This window comes from Siniperca chuatsi, linkage group LG16 (assembly GCF_020085105.1).
Source record: "Siniperca chuatsi isolate FFG_IHB_CAS linkage group LG16, ASM2008510v1, whole genome shotgun sequence".
Classification (NCBI taxonomy): Eukaryota; Metazoa; Chordata; class Actinopteri; order Centrarchiformes; family Sinipercidae; genus Siniperca; species Siniperca chuatsi.
Window position 1 is genome coordinate 25,005,126 of NC_058057.1, and position 24,216 is coordinate 25,029,341.

Sequence of the window (24,216 nt, forward strand, 5' to 3'; positions counted from 1 at the left end):
TAAGGGAGAGAAATAGTCTGCAAAGAGAGCAACTTAATACACACTTGTGACACGAGAAGCAGAATACTTCCTGTTTTGATTTATGCCACTTGCCTTCCAATCTCCTGCAGGCCTGCTTAAAAGCACACGTCTTTTTCAGTAAACCACGGTGAAGACCTCTTGCTTTGGTAGAAAGAGGTGCAACTGAATCCAAGAGACTAGAAAGGTCTGTGTTTAAGTCACTGGTACAAATTTCAACAGGGCCTTTCACTGTAGTGAAAGGAACAAGGACCACAGGCAATCGCTCACCAAGTGCAGTTAAAGTTGACAGACTTGTGATGATCAGCACCAATATTACAAGGACAGACTAGTGTTGCTTCAAATTGAATTACAGTAGATAGTGATCTGACACCACGGATGTGACAGGAGAGACAGTCAGAGCAGAAACTCTGCCGAGTGATAGAATAAACTCAGGGATGTTATCCCAGGAGTGAGTAGGTTGATGCACAAACTGAGTGGAACCAAAATTATCAAAAAAGTGCCAAATAAGCTTTACTTAGAGGGGGGACTGCCTTATTCAAGTGACTATTGAAATCACCAATAATTTAAATATCATCAGAATGAGTAACATGGTCTGAGATTGTGAATAAGGGGAGGTGGGAGTAACACAAAGTGGAGTCTGTTGCCCTGGACAAATCAATTCATAGTTGATGGAGATGGTTTTAATATAAGAGTCTGAAATTAGTTTAATTTAACATCGAGTTTGGAGGTTAAATTGAAACACAGAGTCAATGGGTTGCTAAACTAGTCAGTTTCAGTAGTGTCTGGCCGAGCTCAGTTACATCAAGTTACAAAGGCAGACATGGGACTTTAAAAAACTGTTAATGTTCTGGAGCAGCAAAGACAGAAAGATTTATTTCAAATGTTTTAAACTTTCATTCAAGCCGTTGTCCACAGCTCGGGACATTTGTAGCCATTTTTGTGGCGACAAAACTGGCTACAAATGTCCCGACGACACGCTAAAACAGCGGTTGAAACAGGAACTGTGGTCTCTGCTGCTTTTGCAACTCCAGCCATCTGACTACTGATCATCTCGACACCATCTGCCCCTCCTCCTCTAACTATGAAAGTTTGCTCTTAAACGTTATGGATATGATATGATTATACAAGCACTCATACAGTATGATACAAATTATATGTATTAAAATTAAGAGATTTAACATATCCGTGGTTTACAGAAACGTACAATTGTATTCTGGCGACTGGGCTCACATAATACAAGCATAAAGGGGTCAGAGTTACCTGTTCAGGTGAAACTTTACCTAATTTGTTTCTTCAACCTCTGTACAGACTCACATGTCAACATTAAGATATGGCACATGAGATAACAACAGTGTAAACCTATCTCATTAAACTCAAACTACAAACAAAGCACTCTGTTCTGAAAGGTGCCGATAACGACTACTTTTAGTGGGTGAACTTTTCCATACTTCAGCCCTACCTTTGAGCTGGGCTGTTTCCCTCACTGGCAGCTACAAAAGGCATCTGTCCTGACCAAAACACTCACAGCGCCAAAGGCAGCAGGACAGGAAACTTATTTTGTCAGTACACTGGCAAGAACACATTGTCTTTTAAGTCATGGGGATATCAGATCTTTTTCTCCAGTCCTCCAGTTCTGTCTCCCTGTTGGGGGCTCTGGTGGTCCTGCTGCTCGTCTACCTCGTCTCCTCCTCCATCTTCAGCTCCCAGGAGTACGGGAAGGAACCTCCAGGACCCAGGCCGCTTCCCGTGCTCGGAAACCTGCTGCAGCTGGACCTCAAGAGACCCTACAACACATTGCTGGAGGTGAGGCAGTGCCATAAGAGTAGTTTTCTTGTCAGGAAGTTTGTTGTTTCTGCTTCTCAGGCAGCTCTCTCACCTTGTTGTCTTTCGGCTGTGTGTGTCTTATATAAGAAAATGTCCTGACGTTATGCCCTTGCTCTCAGCTTTCCAAGAAATATGGATCAGTGTTCACTGTCTATTTTGGACCCAAGAAAGTGGTGGTCCTGGCTGGATACAAGACAGTGAAGGAGGCACTTGTCAATCATGCTGAAGAGTTTGGAGACAGAGATCCAATGCAAATTGCGCATGATTCTACTCAAGGAAATGGTAAAGAACAACAAAAAACTGAGCTCTTTCTAAATCATTATCATCCTTTTCATGTTTACACCCTTTGCCCATAATCAGATAATTAGTTAACATATTTTGTTGAACTACTTCATCTCAGGAGTTATATGGTCCAATGGTGATTCGTGGAAAGAGATGAGGCGCTTTGCCTTGACGAATCTGAGAGACTTTGGGATGGGCAAGAAGGCTTGTGAGGACAAAATCATTGAGGAATGTGACTATCTCATTGAAGTGTTTAAGAAATTTAAAGGTAAATGTCTTATCATAACCAACTGTATGATAATCAACATTTCTGGCTTAAAAAAAAATTGTCAAGCCTCATTTTCCCCCTGCTTCCCTTGTTGCAGGAGAAGCTTTTGACACGACTCAACCAATAAACTATGCAGTCTCTAATATTATCTGCTCCATGGTTTATGGCAGCAGATTTGAATATGATGATCCAGTGTTTACATCCCTGGTAGATCGAACAAACAGAAATATTCAACTTGTGGGCTCCCCATCAGTACAGGTGTCATTTCATGTTTATTAAGCTTAGACTTTCAGCATTGGGATTTTAATATAGATAAAATTGGCAACTGTAGAAGAAATATTGTTATTTTACCTACTGATTTATATTTTCTAACAGGTGTACAACCTGTTCCCATTGATCGGTAAATGGTTTGCTGACAGGAAGGAAGTTGAGAAGTTGAATGCTGCCAATAAGAAACAGAACTTACAGCTGTTCAGTCGTTTGAAGGAGACCCTCAATCCACAGATGTGCAGAGGCTTAGTGGATGCCTTTCTGGTCCGAAAGCAAAATCTGGAGGTTTGGAAGTGTATCATCACCTACCAAAATTGCTATTATGCTCATTGCTATTAAGTTTTAAGAAGAATTAAGATTTACCAAATTACGTTTGAACTAAATTGTAGACATTAGAGTCCCACTTTTGATCTCCTGTTTGAGTGTGATGTGGTGCATTGCTTCAAATTAAGTAATCCAACATCCTTTTAAAAAAGGCCTAATATCTTTCCAATTGACAACAGTCTCTGGTTTCTGCTCAGAGAGAAGAACAAGGGGTGGCTGTGGCTTAGCGGTAGCGTAGTTTGTTGGTTCGATCCTGGCTTCCCCCAGCCCACATGTTGATGTGTCCTTCGGTGAGATACTGAACCCCAAATTGCTCCAGAGGGCTGTCCCATCGGTGTATGTGACTGAATTAGTTTCTTTGTACTCATAAGCAGTTGGCACCTGCCATCGGTGTAAAGCACTTTGAGTGGTTGGAAGACTAGAAAGATGCTATACAACTACAGTCCATTTATCAAGAAGAAGCAGCTAATTCCAGAAGACCTCTCTCCATTTTTCTCTCGTAGATGGACAAGGAGGCTGGTTCTGTTTATGGTTCGCAACCTCTACTTCTTTCACTCTGTTAATTACAGCCATGCGTAACGTAGCCTATACCGCCAACTTCTGACAAAGCCACACTTTGCGTAGTCTAGTTTGCTTCAAACCATCCATCCATCCATCCATTTTCTACCGCCGTTAGGTCGCGGGTGACTGGAGCCTATCCCAGTGACTTGGGCCTTAGGCAGGGCACACCCTGGACAGTGGCCAACTCTGTCGCAGGGGCGAACACAGACACAGACAAGGACAGACAACCATTCACTCACACATTCATTCAATACGGGCAATTTAGAGTTATCAATTAACCTACACATGCATGTCTTTGGACGGTGGGAGGAAGCCGGAGAACCCGGAGAGAACCCACGGTAACACGGGAGGACATGCAGACTCCACCCAGAGAGATTGTGTGATGTTGGTCCGGTCCGGGAATCGAACCCACGAACCCACGATCTCCTTATTGGGAGGCAGGAGCTGTAGCCGCTCTGCCACCGTGCACCCTGCTTCAAACCAGCTGATGGAAATTCACTTTTTTTGTTCTATTTTGCGAAATTTCAAAAGATTTCTTCAAATTTGCTTGACAGTTAGATTAGACAATTAAGTTACGACTACGGCCTATTGGGAAAAAAAGTCTTTTTGGGTCCAAGCTCATTACATGACCCTCAATTCTGACTGTGGCCACTACGCTAAGGCTGCATTTAGTATTAGCATTAGTCGTTCAGCATGCCCTCGTTGACTTCCCTGAGGAATCCCTGCTGCCATGACAAGTGTTGTTCCAATTGTCTGGAAAACTCAAGTGAACTTCGTGAGATCGACCCTCTGACCCTCTGGCAGTAATGTGCATAAAACTCCTGTTGCCTAGGAAGAAAATTTCATTGATAGCTTGATATTTAACTGAAAAATGTCATATAACTAATTTTATATTTACTAAATTTACTTGGATTGTTGTACTGTTCAGTTTAATGTGTGATTTCTTTATGCCCAACATTATTTGTAAATGCATGGAAAATTAGCTGTTTTGTAAGATATCATAAACCCGTAGCAATAATAGTTATGATAATCATGATACAGATCACAAACAGAAGTGTCTAAATCAGAAACTGATGCAGCTAATTACAAACTGCCCACATATTGCAATTATCCGCAGAAGACGCCTTTGCCTCATGAGTCTGCAGGTATTTCTGATGATTTGTAAAAAGCAGTATAGCACTGAGCCTACAACTGGCGGTCGATCTATAATAGTTTGGGCTGAAAGTGTACAAGGGCAGGTGCGTTCCATTCAAATCCTCTGCTCCTCCCCCACCCACTTTCCCTCTTAAAACCAGGAAATGTAAAAGTGCCAGACTTCAGCAGCATACTTAAAAAAAATGTTTAGTTTTTGGTAATGACAAATTTTAAACAAATGCAAATGAATGTAGTAAAAAATAGCAGACGTTTAAAGATGGCAGTAAAATAAAGTCCTTGCCAGTCCAGGCAGGGTTTAACTGACGGGTTTCATTGTCAATTTTAACTTTCGGGGTTGACAGAGATATATTTTCAGCAGATCACTTCCCTACTTGTGACTGTCAATAGCCAGATGTTTTGAAAAGCTACTAAGCGTGGTCGGAACTCACATGAGAAAACGTTGATGTGTAAAAGATATGCTTGGCGGTGTCGCCAGTTAACTAGGCCGGGTCTACACTCTTCACAGGCCAATAGCAGAGTTCCCAGTAATTCTCTGTGAGTCAAAGTAGTGTAACATGTCAAAGTTTTGGATCAGATTTGTTTGAATAACTGCACTGATTCGTCTTCACCTGCAGGAATCTGGGATTACAAACAGTCACTTCCACAATGAAAACCTTACGATGACAGTCATGAATCTGTTTGCTGCCGGCACTGATACAACAGCAGCTACACTGAGATGGGGACTTCTGCTGATGGCCAAGTATCCAAAGATACAGGGTAAGGAGCTTAAGACGCCCACAACAGTCCAAGCATCAATATGTGCTTTACCAACACAAACATCATCTTCATGAAAACAAAAACTTTTCATCTCCCAGATCAGGTCCAGGAGGAGCTGAGCAGGGTGATAGGAAGTCGTCTTCCAGGGTCACTTCATTAAGAAGGTCAGACTGAATGAAACGCCTAGCATGGAGGGTCCAACCTAACTTGGAAGAATGAATTAAATAGTCCGAAAATTGAGAAATCAATTAATAAAATTACATACTGAAATAATGATATTAACCTTTGGTGGCAGTTAAAGTTAAAATAAATAACATGAAATAAGTTTTTAATCTTTTTTTCCTAAAATGTATAGATTTGTATTTAAATGTGTTTGTACTTCTTTAATCAATTTTTAATCAATTTGAGGGAGTGAACATCAGGTCTGTACAGGCAAATATTAAAGTATTGATGCCTTTTCACACTTTAACTTGCCAACTTTCATTCTGTGTCAACATAAATCTGGTACAATTTTGGCACCGTTAACATTTAATCTTTCATAATGACACCTAATACACAGGTAGAGCTGTCCAGCCCACTGAGGTGCTGAATACTACTTTACCTTAATATGCATTTTCATTTTTTTCTGTTTATTTTTTATTCACTGACATTCTAATTTCTTTTTCTAAGAAGTCCTGTTTGGTCCTCCAAACCCATCTGCGTGATACAAAATGTGACAATAATTCCGAATGTAACAATTGATTTCTGGGCTCCGTGAAATATTTTTATGTAGTTTGAAAAGGAAACTATTGCTTTGCATATAGAAAGCTTTCGGTTTCTGTCTTGTCCACAGGGGACCACAGTGTATCCTCTCTTGACATCTGTCCTGTATGATGAGAGTGAGTGGGACAGGCCACACACCTTTTATCCTGCCCACTTCCTGGACAAAGATGGGAAGTTTGTGAAGAGAGATGCCTTCATGCCTTTTTCTGCAGGTTGGTGAATTTAGCCATCACTTCTTGATGTTCATTTACTTGCAGACGACATGAACAATTTCCTTTGTTGTGTCTCACAGGTCGCAGGATTTGCATTGGAGAAAGTCTGGCCAGGATGGAGCTCTTCGTCTTCTTCACCACCTTCCTGCAACACTTTCGTTTCTCTCCTGCACCTGGAGTTTCAGAGAATGAGCTGGATCTGACTCCACGTGTGGGCCTCACCCTCAGCCCTTCATCCCATAAACTGTGTGCTGTTTCCTGTATATGAACAGGAGAGCTTGAAAATGCTGCTTTGCCCACTGTCATGTCATTCAAATCAGTTATATTCAAGAGAGTAGCTTCTATAATTTCTACAGTGTCATATTCCATGTAGTGCAGCAGCACTGAATATATTCAATATCAATTAATTCACTTTCCAGTTATTACTTCATATCATAAACTTGTAAATAAAATATAAGACCAATCAGCTGGTGTCTGACTATCCTGCCGTTAAACATTGAAATGGTATCCATAATCACTCTTACTGAGCCACATAAATACTTTGGCTTGACAGCAGACTGACAGTCAAGATTCAAATTCAACATTAAAAATCAAACCAGGCTTTCTTCACAGAATTAAAGGCTGTCTGTCTTCTTGAAACCATAGAAATATTGTTCAGAACTGAAAAAAACTGCCCTTAAACTAGATTATTCCATTCTCGTTGGATATTTTAAAGCTTTACTATCTTTGTTACTGCTTTACTGTCCAGATAAAACTTTAGCGCAATTTGATTAATTAATTTAACCTCTGTACTCGCTGATTCAAATAAAACATAAACAATGAGTAAGATAAAATGGCTGTAAATTGATCTTTCAGTTATGAAACTATACATGACAAGGACAGCTGTGATATGGTTTAATTTATTTCTATATTATTTTACACTAATTTTATGAACATTGATTTACTTTGTCAAACAATGATTTACCCCTCCTCCGTCCTCTCTTGCAGCTAAATAAGACCTCTCTCTGCCAAAATACAAACAGAATTTGAGGCAGCAGGGCAGGAAATTCAGTTCACATAGTGGACACGATTTGTTTTTAAGTCATGGGGATATCAGATCTTTTTCTCCAGTCCTCCAGTTCTGTCTCCCTGTTGGGGGCTCTGGTGGTCCTGCTGCTCGTCTACCTCGTCTCCTCCTCCTTCTTCAGCTCCCAGGCAGACAGGAAAGAACCTCCAGGACCCAGACCTCTTCCCGTGCTCGGAAACCTGCTGCAGCTGGACCTCAAGAGACCCCACAATAATTTTCTGGAGGTGAGCCATGGCCTGGAGAAGTCTTCTTTGTAGTTTGTTGTTTCTGCTGTCCAGGCAGCAACACACACTCCTAATAGCTCTCACCTTGTTTTCTTTCTCCTGTGTGTGTCTGTGAAATGAAAATGTAACTACAGTGTTCCCCTTTTGTTAGTTTTCCAAGAAATATGGATCAGTGTTCTCTGTCCATTTGGGACCCAAGAAAGCGGTGGTCCTGGCTGGATACAAGACAGTGAAGGAGGCGCTTGTCAACTATGCTGATGAGTTTGGAGACAGAGATCCAATGCTAATTATGCATGAATTTAATCAAGGAAATGGTAAGGAAAGACAAAAAGAAGAGATCTTTTCCCCAGTCATTTTCTTATTCTGTTCAACTTTTAATGTTGACAGCCTTCAACCCTCGGTTGCGTATTGAATATATTTTGTTGAACTACTTCATCTCAGGAGTTATATGGTCCAATGGTGATTCGTGGAAAGAGATGAGGCGCTTTGTCTTGACGAACCTGAAAGACTTTGGGATGGGCAAGAAGGCTTGTGAGGACAAAATAATTGAGGAATGTGACTACCTCATTGAAGTGCTTAAGAAATTCAAAGGTAAATGTCTTATTATTATAATCAACTATATGAGCAACATTATTTGTAAAAAAACAAAACAAACAAAAAACATCATGATTTTAAGTGTTTCCTGTTTCCCTCGTTGCAGGAGAAGCTTTTGACACGACTCGACCAATAAATTATGCAGTCTCTAATATTATCTGCTCCATGGTTTATGGCAGCAGATTTGAATATGATGATCCAGAGTTTGCATCCCTGGTAGATAACAGACATGGTCAACTTCTGGGCTCGCCTTCAATACAGGTATCATTGTATATTTTTGTGAAGCTTTTGATTTCAGTACAGTGACTGAAATAATAAATAAGTAGCATATGAACAATTGCACCTGGAATGAAGAAACTGTTTCATTTTTCTCTCTCCTAGTTAAATCTATGATAAATGTTAGGCTATTATAACAAATGACAGATATATATATATATATTTTTTTTTAAGGTGTACAACATGTTCCCGTGGTTCTGCAAATGGATTGCTAACAGGAAGGAATTCCACAGATTGGGTGCTGCCAGTACGAAACAGAACATAGAGCTGTTCAGTCGTTTGAAAGAGACCCTCAATCCACAGATGTGCAGAGGCTTTGTGGATGCCTTTCTGGTCCGAAAGCAAAATCTGGAGGTTGGAAAACCTATCTATGAATATTTGTACTTTGGTATATGAAGCTGAGGAATAGTGGGAATCTGTGTAAATGTTGCAAAGTATGTACACAGCATCCTGCTGCATCGCGTTCGTCAGCAGCCACGTTCGTAAGCAATACTAAGAAGTCGTGGACTCTTGGAAGATTAGCCAATTAGCTAAAATAGATCCAAATAAACCAAACCAAAAACATAAGTAAGAGTATAAGAGTTCACAAGCATAAATATATGTTTGCAGCTCATTTAGATGTAGTAACAGATGCTTTATGGCTGTACTTAATATGACAACCTTTTGTTGCTTCTGACTTTCTGTCATCACTTATTTTAAATGTCAGTATAGTCGATCTCACAGCACAGCTGCTTGAGATCATTGTATGTCACACTGGCTAGAATGGCAGAGGATTGTCTCCATCAGCCACGACGGAGCAGAAATGCGTCCCAGCCTGATGCTGTGTACTTGGGTCATTAGGCCTTCCTGGTGGAGCTCCTGCCCTGCTGGAGAAAATAGCAGCTGGTGACCATACTAAGGATACCTAAAAGAGTCAGTATGTATACTCAAATATTTGAGTATACATACAACAAATTTGAACTATTTGGAAAATTGAATAAAAATCTCACTTTGGGATTAGATTTGTTTCAAATTGAGTTGATAAATCTTCACCTGCAGGAATCTGGGATTACCAACAGTCACTACCACTATGAAAACCTTCTGAAGACCGTCATGAATCTGTTTTCTGCCGGCACTGTGACAACAGCAACTACACTGAGATGGGGACTTCTGTTTATGGCCAAGTATCCAAAGATACAAGGTAAGGAGCTTAAGATATCCACAACTTTCATAGAAAAACCTACAGTGCATGCCAATGTGCAAATATTGTCTTCATAAAAAAGAAAGCTTTTCATCTCCCAGACCAGGTCCAGGAGGAGCTGAGCAGGGTGATAGGAAGTCGTCAAGTGCAGGTTGAGGACAGGAAGAACCTGCCCTTCACCAACGCTGTCATCCACGAGACACAGAGACTGGCCAACATCACCCCAGTAGCCATTCCTCACAAAACTACCCAAGATGTAACCTTCCAGGGTTACTTCATTAAGGAGGTCTGACTGAATAAAACACCTAATATGACCTCCACACTCATCTTCATGCTCTAACACAAAATGTGACAATTGTTACGTGTAGCAAGTATTTCTGGATGTGAAATATTTTCATGGAGTTTGAAGAGAATACACATCACCTATGATAAAGAAAATGTTTTTCAGTTTCTGTCTTGTCCACAGGGGACCACAGTGTATCCTCTCTTGACATCTGTCCTGTATGATGAGAGTGAGTGGGAGAGGCCACACACCTTTTATCCTGCCCACTTCCTGGACAAAGATGGGAAGTTTGTCACGCGAGATGCCTTCATGCCTTTTTCTGCAGGTTTGTGAGCTCATGCATCTCTTCTTGTCAATGTTCAGTCTACTGGCAGATGACCTGAAGCTTTTTGTTTTGTTCTCTCTTGCAGGTCGCAGGGCTTGTCCTGGAGAAAGTCTGGCCAGGATGGAGCTCTTCATCTTCTTCACCAACCTCCTGCAGCGCTTTCGTTTCACTCCTCCACCTGGAGTTTCAGAGGATGAACTGGATCTGACTCCACAATTACACCTCACCCTCGACCCCTTACCTCATAAACTGTGTGCTGTCCCCTGTATGTGAGGACGAGTAGGGTTTGAAAATGTAAAAAGTAGTTTAACAGTAGTGAAAATATTTAAAACCTCTGATGTGATTAAGAAAATGGCATTATGTTTTAGGTGCAACAAGTGGATACTGTAGAAAATAAAATAAAATGCATTGTCAGCGAATGTTTTGAAGGCTAAGACACTAAGAAATAACTAAATATCCCACATCTGGACAAGTGTACTTTCATTCACTTGAAGGAATTTCTTTTTGTAAGCAAGCAATTGCCTGCAAGTTCGAGTGTTATGTTGCCTCAGTATAACCGGGTCTGGACTATGAGTGTTTCAACTTTTCAAGTATTTGGTGTTTGGCACCTTTCAGGCCACAAGCATGCAGGGCTCACCAACATGGTATGTTGGTATCGAGTAGAATTAAAGCAATATGCATCATTATTCTCTCCAAATATTAAGCTATAGGTTACATAAAGCTGATAACATATCAATTGAAGAGGTGTTTTATTTTATTTACTGTTACTAATTGTATTGATGCTATGTGTAGGCTATACTATTTTGGCTTACAAGGGCAAACACACTGTAACTTAACCGTATAACGCCAGTTGTATCATATTTGCTACATGAGTTTCTGAGACCTCTACGTCATTAACAGGATCAATACTTTACTGAAAAACCTGTTGTATGCAATCTGACACAGGTCTTCTGCGCTCTGGTGGCTTATCCGTGCACTGCAGGCAGTAGTGGGCCTTTGAATCCTAATTCCAACATGGCTGCCGTCTTGTAGTGATTCACAAGCTTTTGGCAGGGAAGTCTCTGCTAATTTTGAAAAAGTTACAGTAAGAATAACATTTATAATGTTACTGATATTTCAATATGAATATTTACTGTATTGAAGAAACTATAATTACTTAATATTTCGTACCTTATTTTATAGTAAAATTGTGTTGAAAATGTTTGTATCACATTTGATACAGCAGTAATATAAGGTAATAAATCCTTCATTTGTCATTGTATTGCATTTCATGATGCATCTGCAGTATGCCTACCACAATGCCAAAAACACTGTTTTGATGATTTAATTAAACTAACACTGATTTTGCAGTGGACATCTCACTTCCCAGTCAGTAGAACTTGTGCAAACACAATCAAAATATGAGAAATGTCCAAGGCTTATGACCAGTGTCAAAACGACATCGACTTTGGAATACAAAACTCACCTGGTTTTGGACTCCACTAATTTGAGAGATAGTATCAGAAAAGACAAAATGGGATGTTGATCTTTTAAGGTGTACTAACTTTGGTGGGAGTTTCTGTAATAAAGAGTAATAAAAAGTTTCTGTAATAAAAATTGTATTTTCCAGTACACTAATGGCCAGCAGTTACTACTACTTCGAACTTTTTCTGTGAAAGTTGGACTCACATTTCATTACATATCAGCCATGTTCTTCAATCTGATTTAGATTATGAAATATCTTGTGTGTGAAGTTGACATGTTGGTCTGATGGTGGCACTAAAGTACAGGAGAAGGGCCACTGACCAAACATCAGCATTCATTCACTGGGGCCACATATATCCACAGAGCAAATTTCATGTCAACGTGGCCTTTTGTTGTTAAGCTATGTTCTAGTCCAATGTGTTGGACAGAATGACATCACATCACAAAAATACACAAGATAAAACATCACCAGTATAACCAATCAGCTTACCTACAATTCTAGTGTATTCTGCTGTAGCTGAATCATCTTCTCTACTTAGTCAGTGTGTGTCTCATACAGCTACATGTTGGAGAACAAATATTAGTACATATAAGGTACAAGTGTAACGTTGTACAAGGTGCAGTGTGTGATCTCACCGTGTCCTGACTGAGTCACTGCAGAGTTTAAGCTCAGGCCCCGCACAAATACAGTCTAGTTACAGTTTTGTATTTACAGCAATTGTGTACTAAAACAGAATAATAGTATGACCACAGAAAATTCTACAATATATACAGGTTTGTACTGAAAAGTCATAATTCTACAAACATTTGAATATTCAGTTTTTAAACTCACCATGTTTTCATCCATCTGTGTTTTGTTCTCTAAAGAGGCAAACGAGAGTTGACTTTAGCTTCTAAGTTTATAAAAGCTTCTTTGTTAACCATCCTGGTTAAACAACTGTTTGATGTCACTGATTATAAAGCAAAGGAACGGATTATAAGGCATATGTTTCTGCTTTTAAAACAGAATTTGAACCATTTCTATAAGTACTGCTTTTACCCTTACAAGACAATGCAATGCAGTATCGAGAAAACTCTTATTTTCTTTAGATAGGAAAACAGACAGGATTCATGATGTTTGACAGCACACATGAACAGACAAGTCAAACTCCTCTCCCACCAGAATTTGACTCCTGATGTCCATGGTGGGAAAGAACGCACAAGTTGGTATTTTACTGGTCTGAGACCTGCTGGTTCCTCATTGTATCTTCGAATTTTTTCTCAGAGATCTGAAGGGGAAGTGTTTTGGTGAGAATGTGGTTAACAGCAGCAGCAGCAGTACTCTGGAGGTTTTACCCTCTAATGATGACCAGAGAAACGTCAGAAACACACTGATGAGTGTCCTCACTGAACTGTTTTGAAACACCTGAGCATCAAGCACCCACAAACCATTTTTTTTCACATCTGAAGAAGCATTTTCATGTTGTCTAAAATAAAATGGTTCGTTACGAGGAGCCAGAACAGTGCACTGTGTTGTCCAAGTTTGTTTGACGTTACTACTTCCACTGTGTTTGGGAGGATTTTCATGCCATACACACTCTGCGGAGATCGATTAATACTGTCTGAGACGTGTTTTAAAGTATATTACACTACAGTATTATGTGCAATCACCTCTAAATATAGATTGGGTGATGTGATTCTTCTTCTCATGTCATTTTGGTTGAATTTTGTGGTCTGTGACCCACAGGTTCCTTATCGTAGCTTTGTCGTAAGAACTCAGGCGGAAGTGTTTTGGTGAGAATGTGGGTAAAACAGCAGCAGAGCGCTGAAGGTTTTACCCTCTGACGATGACCAAATAAGCATCAGAATGACGTCTCATGGGAACAGAGGCCCCTTTTGAGTTATTTTAAAACCACTTTCATCCTGCATTTATTTCTACACAGGAACCGGGGTTGCAAATTAGCTTCAGCTAGATGCCCTCAATACATTACATCTGTTGCATTGCTTTTCCTTATGTAACAATGCTGTATGGTCACAAAAAGTGACATTTTAATACATCTGAAACCAGAAATTCTGCTCTCCATGTTTTTCTCTCTGTGTCCTCTCTAATGAACTAACGGTTCCTCACTGAGAAACACGTCTATTTTTGTAATGAGATGTTGCATCATAATCGTTGCTTAATTTAGTCAATGCCACTTAGTCAGTGGTATCACTCTGTAAGTGGTTATTGAGGTGTTAGGGACAGTTTCTTATTGCAGCTTTACTTTGTGTTGAAAGATTCAGGGAAATCTTTTGGCGTGAACATTCTTCAGAAAACTTATGCATCAACCATTTAGCCATTAAGCTGGCAGGAACAATCTGTGTTTTGTGGGACAAAAGACAAACTATTTACTAGAGGTGAAATGTCTGATCTTGAGCAAGAAAATCCTAAACAGGATTTGATTTGCCCTGATGGCCCTAAAGACACATACAGACATCTCATTTTATTTCATTTTATGTATTTATTGCACTCCATGTGGAGGGTCGTCTGTGGTGTCAAAGAAAGTGATTAATTCATTTTAAGGTAACCTGCCTTGGATTTATGTGTTAAAATACAAAGGACAAATGTACAATTTAAACATGATGCATCAGAGTACTTCATAAATATGCAATTTACAGTTATCAGTCAGAGCTTCCAGCTTGCTGCATGTTATGACACATGTTCAAAAATGTATTTCCCCCTGTGCTTTTTCCCTCTCTGGACTTTGCCTATATGCAGTAGTTTGTTTATGTTTGTGTAACATTAATGCTGTGTTGTGATTTGAAGCAGCAGCTCCGACACAAAATAATTAGATAGGGAATTCAGATAAGAATATAAGCTGGATCATATTCATCAGAATCATAATGCTGAATGAATATGAGGTTTGATACTTTCAGCTTAAAATGATGTCGATAATGAAGAGCTCCATCCTGGCCAAACTTGCTCCCAGACACATCCTGCAACCTGCGAGAAAGAACGAATGAAAAGCTTCATTTCATCTGCGAGCAAAAGGAACAATACGCGATGCCTAAGCTCACAGGCAGGAAAAGGCATAACTAACTTTTACTTGACTAACTTTTTAAAAGTTGTGTAAAAAATGTCTTTGATAGGCTGGACTGAAGTAATCATTTTAAAACACATCAAACTTATTAACTTGCATCAAAGATAATGCTGGATGAAAGGTGACAGAGAACAAAGTTAAAGGACTGCTTCATATCTTTTTTGTGATGATCTTTGCCCCCAATGGAACAACTTGGTTTGTGTTTAGCAAAAGGCTTTTTCTATGTAAACTCATGCTCGATAAGCTATAAATTTGATCCATTAAAGTTTATCATTTACCAGGGTTTACAGTATCTAGGTAAAGGATACATCTGAGATTGTGTGTGTATGTACATGAGGTGTGTGTGTGTGTGTGTGTAAATATCATGTTGTATACCTGTACATACATGGCCATAAATCCTCGTCTCATCCTAGTTCCTGTCATATCGACACTAGCAGTAAGCAGGATGGTAACTGTTGCTAAAAGCTTTCCATTGTGTCAGTGAGAGTTCAGGTTCCCAGATTCCTGCACATTAAGATGTAGTTCAATGTAAAACATGATGCATAAAACATTATTAAAAAAATAAGTCACTGATCACAGATGGATAGATTAAGCGTTCCATCAGCTAAACTACAGTTATTTAAAGTCCATTTTTACCACATATTCACACCCATAATTAAAGAAGCTGAGTTGAATTAGTATTAGCAATTAGCATTTTGGGTGTCTCAATGAATAAGTATTGAAGCTACAGACATAGTCAATTTATTAAGTACACCTAGCTAAATCTAATACAACAATTCTACAACACATCCTGCCATCTTGAAGGTTTTCATGTTCAGTTTTTGTTAAAACTGTTTGAGTGTTCATTCAACTTCATAGCTATTTTCAGTTGTTTTGCCCACCCTTACAGTGAGTACTTAGTTTCCTCCATGACTGATCTTATTACCTATTGCTAGATTATGTATGGAACCATCAGGTTATTAGTTTCACTAATGTAACAATCAAAAGGCATTATTGTGTAGAAGATAATGGTGGATGTCCTTTTGAGTGCAACTCATGCACAGTGCAGCATCCTGAGGAGCCTACAGGCAAAGTGAGAACATGCAAACTCCACATAGAAAGTCCTAGAATCAAGAATCAACCTATAACACTTCAAGGGTGAGACAGCTAACCAATGAACCGTGCCACTGTTTTCTTGTCAATGTAACTGAAGTCATTCAGCTCCTTCGCTCCACATGTTTGTAGTGTAAGCATATCTGCTTTCCAAGAAGTCATTCAATTGATTCAGAATGCTGCTGTCCATGTTATAACCAAGCAGCAACCTCCCGGGCTGAAAAATTAAGTCAATGCGGAAGTGCCAAAAACTGTAGTTCCTCGCATGGCCACTTGAGGCTGGCCCCAAAAGTGAGTCAATCCCCATAAACCCCCATGTTAAAATGTCCAACAGAAATAAACATGCTTACAGCCTGGTACAAAAAACAGTTTTGGTTTCTATAGCTAATTGTGAATTTTTATATAACTCACCCGTTTAAATTATATTAAGGCTTAAAGTTATGCATAATTAAGGGAGAGGCTGTTTTGAGTGACAGGTGGGTGCCATCACAAGTGGCTAGCCGCAGCAACCAAGCTTCCTTCGGTCCACCCACGCTCCACCTCTTTGCCCATTTTTGGATTAGCCGGGAGTTAGGTGGAGTCAGGCACTGCCAAGATGGCGACGGCTGGAGCCACCACACTGAGCTTCACAATGGCTCTTCAGAAACCTATGGGTGACGTCAAGGAGACTACATCCATGTTTTATACAGTCTATGGTTATAGCTTATAATAGCAAATATAACTGTACTCCGGTTTTAAGTGTCTCCTCTAAGGTATATATTGGACATGATTCTACTGGTGTGTTCAGAACAAATGCAAAGCGAATTTTTCGTGTGGCGCAATTACATACAAAGTCAGTGCAAAGACACAAATAGGCACGAATCCGTACCGGGTGGCGCAAATTTACTACGAACCAAGTTAGCCCTAGTGTTAGCTGCCTTCCCCAGTACTCCCCGTTGGTGGGCGGAAAGTTGCTGAGACGCAACTCTTTCTAGTACTTTTGAAAAGAACGGAACGTTACAGACTGGTTGATCCTGGATCACGGTGTGGTTTCTTAAGTAAAGGTTTAACCACAGCAGTCTTAAGCTAGTGGGGACAGTTCCAGTCATAAGTGATACATAAATAATATTCAGAGATGGCCAGAGATCTGGCCAAATCTCATCACTTTTTCTGCAGAAAAAGCTGTAAAGGGGGAGTAGCTAACAGATGGCTGCTTTTGAGTAAATTTGGCTACAGTGTCAAAAAGAAATCTATGATTGTGTTTACTGTTACTGATTAAGGGAGAGAAATAGTCTGCAAAGAGAGCAACTTAATACACACTTGTGACACGAGAAGCAGAATACTTCCTGTTTTGATTTATGCCACTTGCCTTCCAATCTCCTGCAGGCCTGCTTAAAAGCACACGTCTTTTTCAGTAAACCACGGTGAAGACCTCTTGCTTTGGTAGAAAGAGGTGCAACTGAATCCAGGAGACTAGAAAGGTCTGTGTTTAAGTCACTGGTACAAATTTCAACAGGGCCTTTCACTGTAGTGAAAGGAACAAGGACCACAGGCAATCGCTCACCAAGTGCAGTTAAAGTTGACAGACTTGTGATGATCAGCACCAATATTACAAGGACAGGCTAGAGTTGATTCAAATTGAATTAGATAGTGATCTGACACCACGGATGTGACAGGAGAGACAGTCAGAGCAGAAACTCTGCCGAGTGATAGAATAAACTCAGGGATGTTATCCCAGGAGTGAGTAGGTTGATGCACAAACTGAGTGGAACCAAAATTATCAAAAAAGTGCCAAATAAGCTTTACTTAGAGGGGGGACTGCCTTATTCAAGTGACTATTGAAACAATAATTTAAATATCATCAGAATGAGTAACATGGTCTGAGATTGTGAATAAGGGGAGGTGGGAGTAACACAAAGTGGAGTCTGCTGCCCTGGACAAAGCAATTCATAGTTGATGGAGATGGTTTTAATATAAGAGTCTGAAATTAGTTTAATTTAACATCGAGTTTGGAGGTTAAATTGAAACAAAGAGTCAATGGGTTGCTAAACTAGTCAGTTTCAGTAGTGTCTGGCCGAGCTCAGTTACATTAAGTTACAAAGGCAGACATGGGACTTTAAAAAACTGTTAATGTTCTGGAGCAGCAAAGACAGAAAGATTTATTTCAAATGTTTTAAACTTTTTTTCAAGCCGTTGTCCACAGCTGTCTAGTCCACAGTAGAAGTCAGAAAATACTGAAGAGCCCAAATCCAAAACCAACATAACCAACCGAATCGCCAGAGAAAAATGTTGATGTGTTACGTTTCTGTGAACCACAGATAAGCTGAATCTGTAAATTTCAAATGTTGAATCTGTACTTTTCAAACGCCAATAGCCTGTTTTGTCGCCACAAAAATGGCTACAAATGTCCCGACGACACGCTAAAACAGCGGTTGAAACAGGAACTGTGGTCTCTGCTGCTTTTGCAACTCCAGCCATCTGACTACTGATCATCTCGACACCATCTGCCCCTCCTCCTCTAACTATGAAAGTTTGCTCTTAAACGTTATGGATATGATATGATTATACAAGCACTCATATGATACAAATTATATGTATTAAAATGAAGAGATTTAACATATCCGTGGTTTACAGAAACAATGCCTACATTGTATTCTGGCGACTGGGCTCACATAATACAAGCATAAATGGGTCAGAGTTACCTGTTCAGGTGAAACTTTACCTAATTTGTTTCTTCAACCTCTGTACAGACTCACATGTCAACATTAAGATATGGCACATGAGATAACAACAGTGTAAACCTATCTCATTAAACTCAAACTACAAACAAAGCACTCTGTTCTGAAAGGGGCGACTACTTTTAGTGGGTGAACTTTTCCATACTTCAGCCCTACCTTTGAGCTGGGCTGTTTCCCTCACTGGCAGCTACAAAAGGCATCTGTCCTGACCAAAACACTCACAGCGCCAAAGGCAGCAGGACAGGAAACTTATTTTGTCAGTACACTGGCAAGAACACATTGTCTTTTAAGTCATGGGGATATCAGATCTTTTTCTCCAGTCCTCCAGTTCTGTCGCCCTGTTGGGGGCTCTGGTGGTCCTGCTGCTCGTCTACCTCGTCTCCTCCTTCAGCTTCAGCTCCCAGGAGTACGGGAAGGAACCTCCAGGACCCAGACCACTTCCCGTGCTCGGAAACCTGCTGCAGCTGGACCTCAAGAGACCCTACAACACATTGCTGGAGGTGAGGCAGTGCCATAAGAGTAGTTTTCTTGCAGGGTTGTTTGTTGTTTCTGCTTCTCAGGCAGCTCTCTCACCTTGTTTTCTTTCGGCTGTGTGTGTCTTATATAAGAAAATGTCATGACGTTATGCCCTTGCTCTCAGCTTTCCAAGAAATATGGATCAGTGTTCACTGTCTATTTTGGACCCAAGAAAGTGGTGGTCCTGGCTGGATACAAGACAGTGAAGGAGGCGCTTGTCAATCATGCTGAAGAGTTTGGAGACAGAGATCCAATGCAAATTGTAAATGATTCTACTCAAGGAAATGGTAAAGAACAACAAAAAACTGAGCTCTTTCTAAATCATTATCATCCTTTTCATGTTTACACCCTTTGCCCATAATCAGATAATTAGTTAACATATTTTGTTGAACTACTTCATCTCAGGAGTTATATGGTCCAATGGTGATTCGTGGAAAGAGATGAGGCGCTTTGCCTTGACGAACCTGAGAGACTTTGGGATGGGCAAGAAGGCTTGTGAGGACAAAATCATTGAGGAATGTGACTACCTCATTGAAGTTTTTAAGAAATTTAAAGGTAAATGTCTTATCATAACCAACTGAATGATAATCAACATTTCTGTCTTAAAAAAAATTGTCATTCGTCGTAATTTAGATTTTTTCCCCGTTTCCCTTGTTGCAGGAGAAGCTTTTGATACGACTCAACCAATACACTATGCTGTCTCTAATATTATCTGCTCCATGGTTTATGGCAGCAGATTTGAATATGATGATCCAGTATTTACATCTCTTGTAGAGCGAACAAACAGAAACAATCAACTATTGGGGACACCTTCAGTACAGGTATAATTTCTTATGTTTCTGAAGTTTATACTTTCAGCATGTAATTTAAATACTATCTACATGATACACAAGAAATTGTTAGATTTTTCATGTACCTTGTAAAAAGTTAATGTTATTTTAAATACTAATAAATACATATTCTTTGTCAGATGTACAACATGTTCCCATGGGTTGGCAAATGGTTTGCTGGCAGGAAAGAATTCCAGAAATTGTTTGCTGCCAATAGGAAACAGAACTTACAGCTGTTCAGTCGTTTGAAGGAGACCCTCAATCCGCAGATGTGCAGAGGCTTAGTGGATGCCTTTCTGGTCCGAAAGCAAAATCTGGAGGTTGGGAAACATACATGATAATCAAAATTGATATGATGGTTTACACAGCTAGGAGAACAATGTGAACTTGTGTACATGTGCCCTCCTGGTGGTGCTCATCCCCAGCTGGTGAAAACAAGCAAGGAGTTCAGTTCAAAACATAATGAGTCTGTCTACAGCCTCTCAAGGAGAACAGTAGAATTAGCAATGAAAGGACCACAGTGCACTCCTAACTAAATAAAACAATCTCGTTTATACAAATTTTGGGAACAGGTGAATAATTGGCGATCTTTATATGCAGGAATCTGGGATCACCAACAGTCACTTCCACAATGAAAACCTTTTGATGACAGTTATTCATTTGTTTGTTGCCGGCACCGATACAACAGCAACTACACTGAGATGGGGACTTCTGCTGATGGCCAAGTATCCAAAGATACAGGGTAAGGAGCTTAAGACGCCCACAACAGTCCAAGCATCAATATGTGCTTTACCAACACAAACATCATCTTCATGAAAACAAAAACTTTTCATCTCCCAGATCAGGTCCAGGAGGAGCTGAGCAGGGTGATAGGAAGTCGTCAGGTGCAGGTCGAGGACAGGAAGAACCTGCCCTTCACAGACGCGGTCATCCATGAGACTCAGAGACTGGCCAACATCGTCCCCATGGCACTTCCTCACAAAACGAGCCAAGACGTCGTCTTCCAGGGTCACTTCATTAAGAAGGTCAGACTGAATGAAACGCCTAGCATGGAGGGTCCAACCTAACTTGGAAGAATGAATTAAATAGTAAAAAAAATAACGTGAAATAAGTTTTTATCTTTTTTCTGAAATGTATGGGCCATTTTGTTCTGAAATGTATAGATTTATATTTAAATATGATTCTACTTTATAACATTTCTTGATCAATTATTGGGAGTGAACATCAAGTCTGTACAGGCAAATATTAAAGTATTGATGTCTTTTCATACTTGCAAATTGATAACTTTCATTCTGTGTCAACATAAATCTGGATTATCGGTACAATTTTGGCACCGTTAACTTTTAATCTTTCAGCTGCGTTCAGCCCCGACAAAACGCAGCAAAATGTTTATTTAAATGGAAATGGTGGTGGGTTGAGCACCCTGTTGTGTACGCAAGCGCACTGCACTCCACTCTCTTTTTAATATGGCAGTGTTTATATACATGTCGCTGCTGATTGGGTAACAACTCTGACACACGTACCAAATGAGAGAAAACATATCTCAAAGCCCGTTGCACACTGTTGCACACACAGTGTTGAGGAAACATGTCGTTCAACCCGGAAACCGCAGCAAAACGGTGCACACCATTTTCAGATTGAACGTACCCCAAGTGTGTAGATGGCTGGGGCAGTCAGGTGATGAGGAAAGAGGGAAAGGGGGGTTATTGCAGGGCAGAACGGAGTGGCTGAATGTGGGAGTGAAATAACTGGGACAGGAGAAAAAGTCAAAGGGCATCTGGTGGACAGGACGAGAATGGCAATGTGTCTGAGGTAGTGGAAATGTGGCTGAAGAGAGGGTCTGAGGAGCAAACTGTGACACTTTCATAATTACACCTTGTTACCTTATTAATTTCTGGAGTCCATGAAATATGTTTATGTAGTTTGAAAAGGAAACTATTGCTTTGCATATAGAAAGCTTTTAATTTCTGTCTTGTCCACAGGGGACCACAGTGTATCCTCTCTTGACATCTGTCCTGTATGATGAGAGTGAGTGGGACAGGCCACACACCTTTTATCCTGCCCACTTCCTGGACAAAGATGGGAAGTTTGTGAAGAGAGATGCCTTCATGCCTTTTTCTGCAGGTTGGTGAATTTAGCCATCACTTCTTGATGTTCATTTACTTGCAGACGACATGAACAATTTCCTTTGTTGTGTCTCACAGGTCGCAGGATTTGTCCTGGAGAAAGTCTGGCCAGGATGGAGCTCTTCGTCTTCTTCACCACCTTCCTGCAACACTTTCGTTTCTCTCCTGCACCTGGAGTTTCAGAGGATGAGCTGGATCTGACTCCACGTGTGGGCTTCACCCTCAGCCCTTCATCCCATAAACTGTGTGCTGTTTCCTGTATATGAACAGGAGAGCTTGAAAATGCTGCTTTGCCCACTGTCATGACTTCAACTCAGTTATATTCAAGAGAGTAGCTTCTATAATTTCTACAGTGTCATATTTCATGTAGTGCAGCAGCACTGAATATATTCAATATCAATTAATTCACTTTCCAGTTATTACTTTATATCATAAACTTGTAAATAAAGATAAGACCAATCAGCTGGTGTCTGACTATCCTGCCGTTAAACATTGAAAATTTATCCATAATCACTCTTACTGAGCCACATAAGTACTTTGGCTTGACAGCAGACTGACAGTCAAGATTCAAATTCAACATTAAAAATCAAACCAGGCTTTCTTCACAGAATTAAAGGCTGTCTGTCTTCTTGAAACCATAAAAATATTGTTCAGTAAGCTTTTATGTCTGCACTTGATTATCTGTATTTTCACACTGCACCATCGTCATTTCAGCAACTAAACCCTGTAAATCTCACTGTTACGCTTTATCACTAATGACACATTTCATACTCATTTTACTGCTCTCTGTATCACAAAGGTGGAAGGACTTCCATATTGATGAGAAGGAATAATATGGAAGTTAATGCTTCATTTAAATTTTTATAAGCTCAGTAAATGATCCAATAACTACTAAACTCTTTTATTCCAAATCTATATGCTAACCTTGGTAAAAGGTTTCAGGTGTAATGCAGCTTTTAAATGGAATGAACTGAAATCTGCCCTCAAACAAAATTATTCCATTCCCGTTGGATATTTTAAAGCTTTACTATCTTTACTACTACTTTACTAGCTTTACCGCCCACGTGTCTCTTGAAAAATCAAGAACCTATTTCCTGTGATCAGTGATGTGTAACTTCCTCATTGTCACTGTAAGTTCTCTTATTTCTAAGTTGCTAAATGTATGTAGGCAGAGTATGTCAGTTTTCATCTCTCTTTCAGGTTCTCATTTCCCTGAATTCGGAACACTTACATTTTAATAATTTTGTTCTCTCATCTATAGTGATTTACAGTGAGTGCATAAGTAGATTAGTAAGCCATCAGCAATAATAATCAGCATAGAAGATACCAACAGTAAAGAGATTAGATGTCACAGCAGCCTGACAAAGATCCTGTGAAACTGGAAAAAGCGGATAGGATGGAGAGGTGTTGGGAACACAAAAACTGTCACAATTTGCAGTTCACACATCTGCTGCAAACGTTCAATATCTCACTCCAACCATAAGAGGGCACAACAGGCTTTCTGATAGACGGGTTAGTCACAAGTCTTCCCTTTACCAACACCTTCATCCACGATACACAGAGACTGGCCAACATTGATACCATGACTTCATACTCATCTCACTGCTCACTTCCCTCACATCTTTTCTCTCATCTTTTCTCATCATTTACTGTGCTTATAGAATTCAAATAACTACTTAACTTTAGATATCCCAAATCCATATGCTAACCTTATAGATTTTTTAATTTATATATATATATATATATATGTTTTTTTTTTTTAATATATATATATATATAGCGGGACGCATTGAGCAATGACCATCATCCAGTGTGAGTCCTTAGGCAAGACCCTTCACGCTGCTGCCTACCTCATGATGATGAGTGACAATGAAATGATTGACATGCCGGCTCAGACGTCGCCCGGCCAAACAAGGTCTGCGTCAGGTGTTGGGGAACCAGGGCATCGAGACGACAAATGGGCTACTGGAACAAGACGGAAATGGGCGAGATGCGATAATAAGGCTCTGTTGGAATGCTACTACTCCAG

At 40.0% G+C, this 24,216-nt stretch overlaps 2 protein-coding genes across 4 annotated transcripts; both read left to right on the top strand.

Annotated features, from left to right (window-relative positions):
- The first annotated feature begins 1,486 nt into the window (after positions 1–1,486).
- LOC122863038 (cytochrome P450 2K1-like) lies at positions 1,487–11,994 on the top strand. 2 transcript variants are annotated; one of them, XM_044169070.1, is made up of 14 exons: positions 1,493–1,824; positions 1,965–2,127; positions 2,246–2,395; positions 2,493–2,653; positions 2,771–2,950; positions 7,546–7,725; positions 7,877–8,039; positions 8,167–8,316; positions 8,426–8,580; positions 8,770–8,949; positions 9,634–9,775; positions 9,877–10,061; positions 10,242–10,383; positions 10,469–11,994. In XM_044169070.1, the coding sequence occupies exons 1-14, from the start codon at positions 1,618–1,620 to the stop codon at positions 10,654–10,656; spliced, it is 2,346 nt and encodes a 781-aa protein (XP_044025005.1). In that variant the 5' UTR covers positions 1,493–1,617; the 3' UTR covers positions 10,657–11,994. The 2 variants fall into 2 exon arrangements, with proteins under 2 accessions (XP_044025004.1, XP_044025005.1); XM_044169069.1 differs by lacking the exons at positions 1,965–2,127; positions 2,246–2,395; positions 2,493–2,653; positions 2,771–2,950 and having other exon boundaries at positions 1,487–1,677; positions 7,579–7,725.
- Positions 11,995–18,909: 6,915 nt separating this feature from the next.
- On the top strand, positions 18,910–22,649 carry LOC122863039 (cytochrome P450 2K1-like). Of its 2 annotated transcripts, none has more exons than XM_044169071.1 (9): positions 18,910–19,215; positions 19,356–19,518; positions 19,637–19,786; positions 19,865–20,052; positions 20,202–20,381; positions 20,662–20,803; positions 20,902–21,086; positions 22,044–22,185; positions 22,266–22,649. In XM_044169071.1, the coding sequence occupies exons 1-9, from the start codon at positions 19,009–19,011 to the stop codon at positions 22,451–22,453; spliced, it is 1,545 nt and encodes a 514-aa protein (XP_044025006.1). In that variant the 5' UTR covers positions 18,910–19,008; the 3' UTR covers positions 22,454–22,649. The 2 variants fall into 2 exon arrangements, with proteins under 2 accessions (XP_044025006.1, XP_044025007.1); XM_044169072.1 differs by having other exon boundaries at positions 18,912–19,215; positions 19,892–20,052.
- The last annotated feature ends 1,567 nt before the right edge of the window (positions 22,650–24,216 follow it).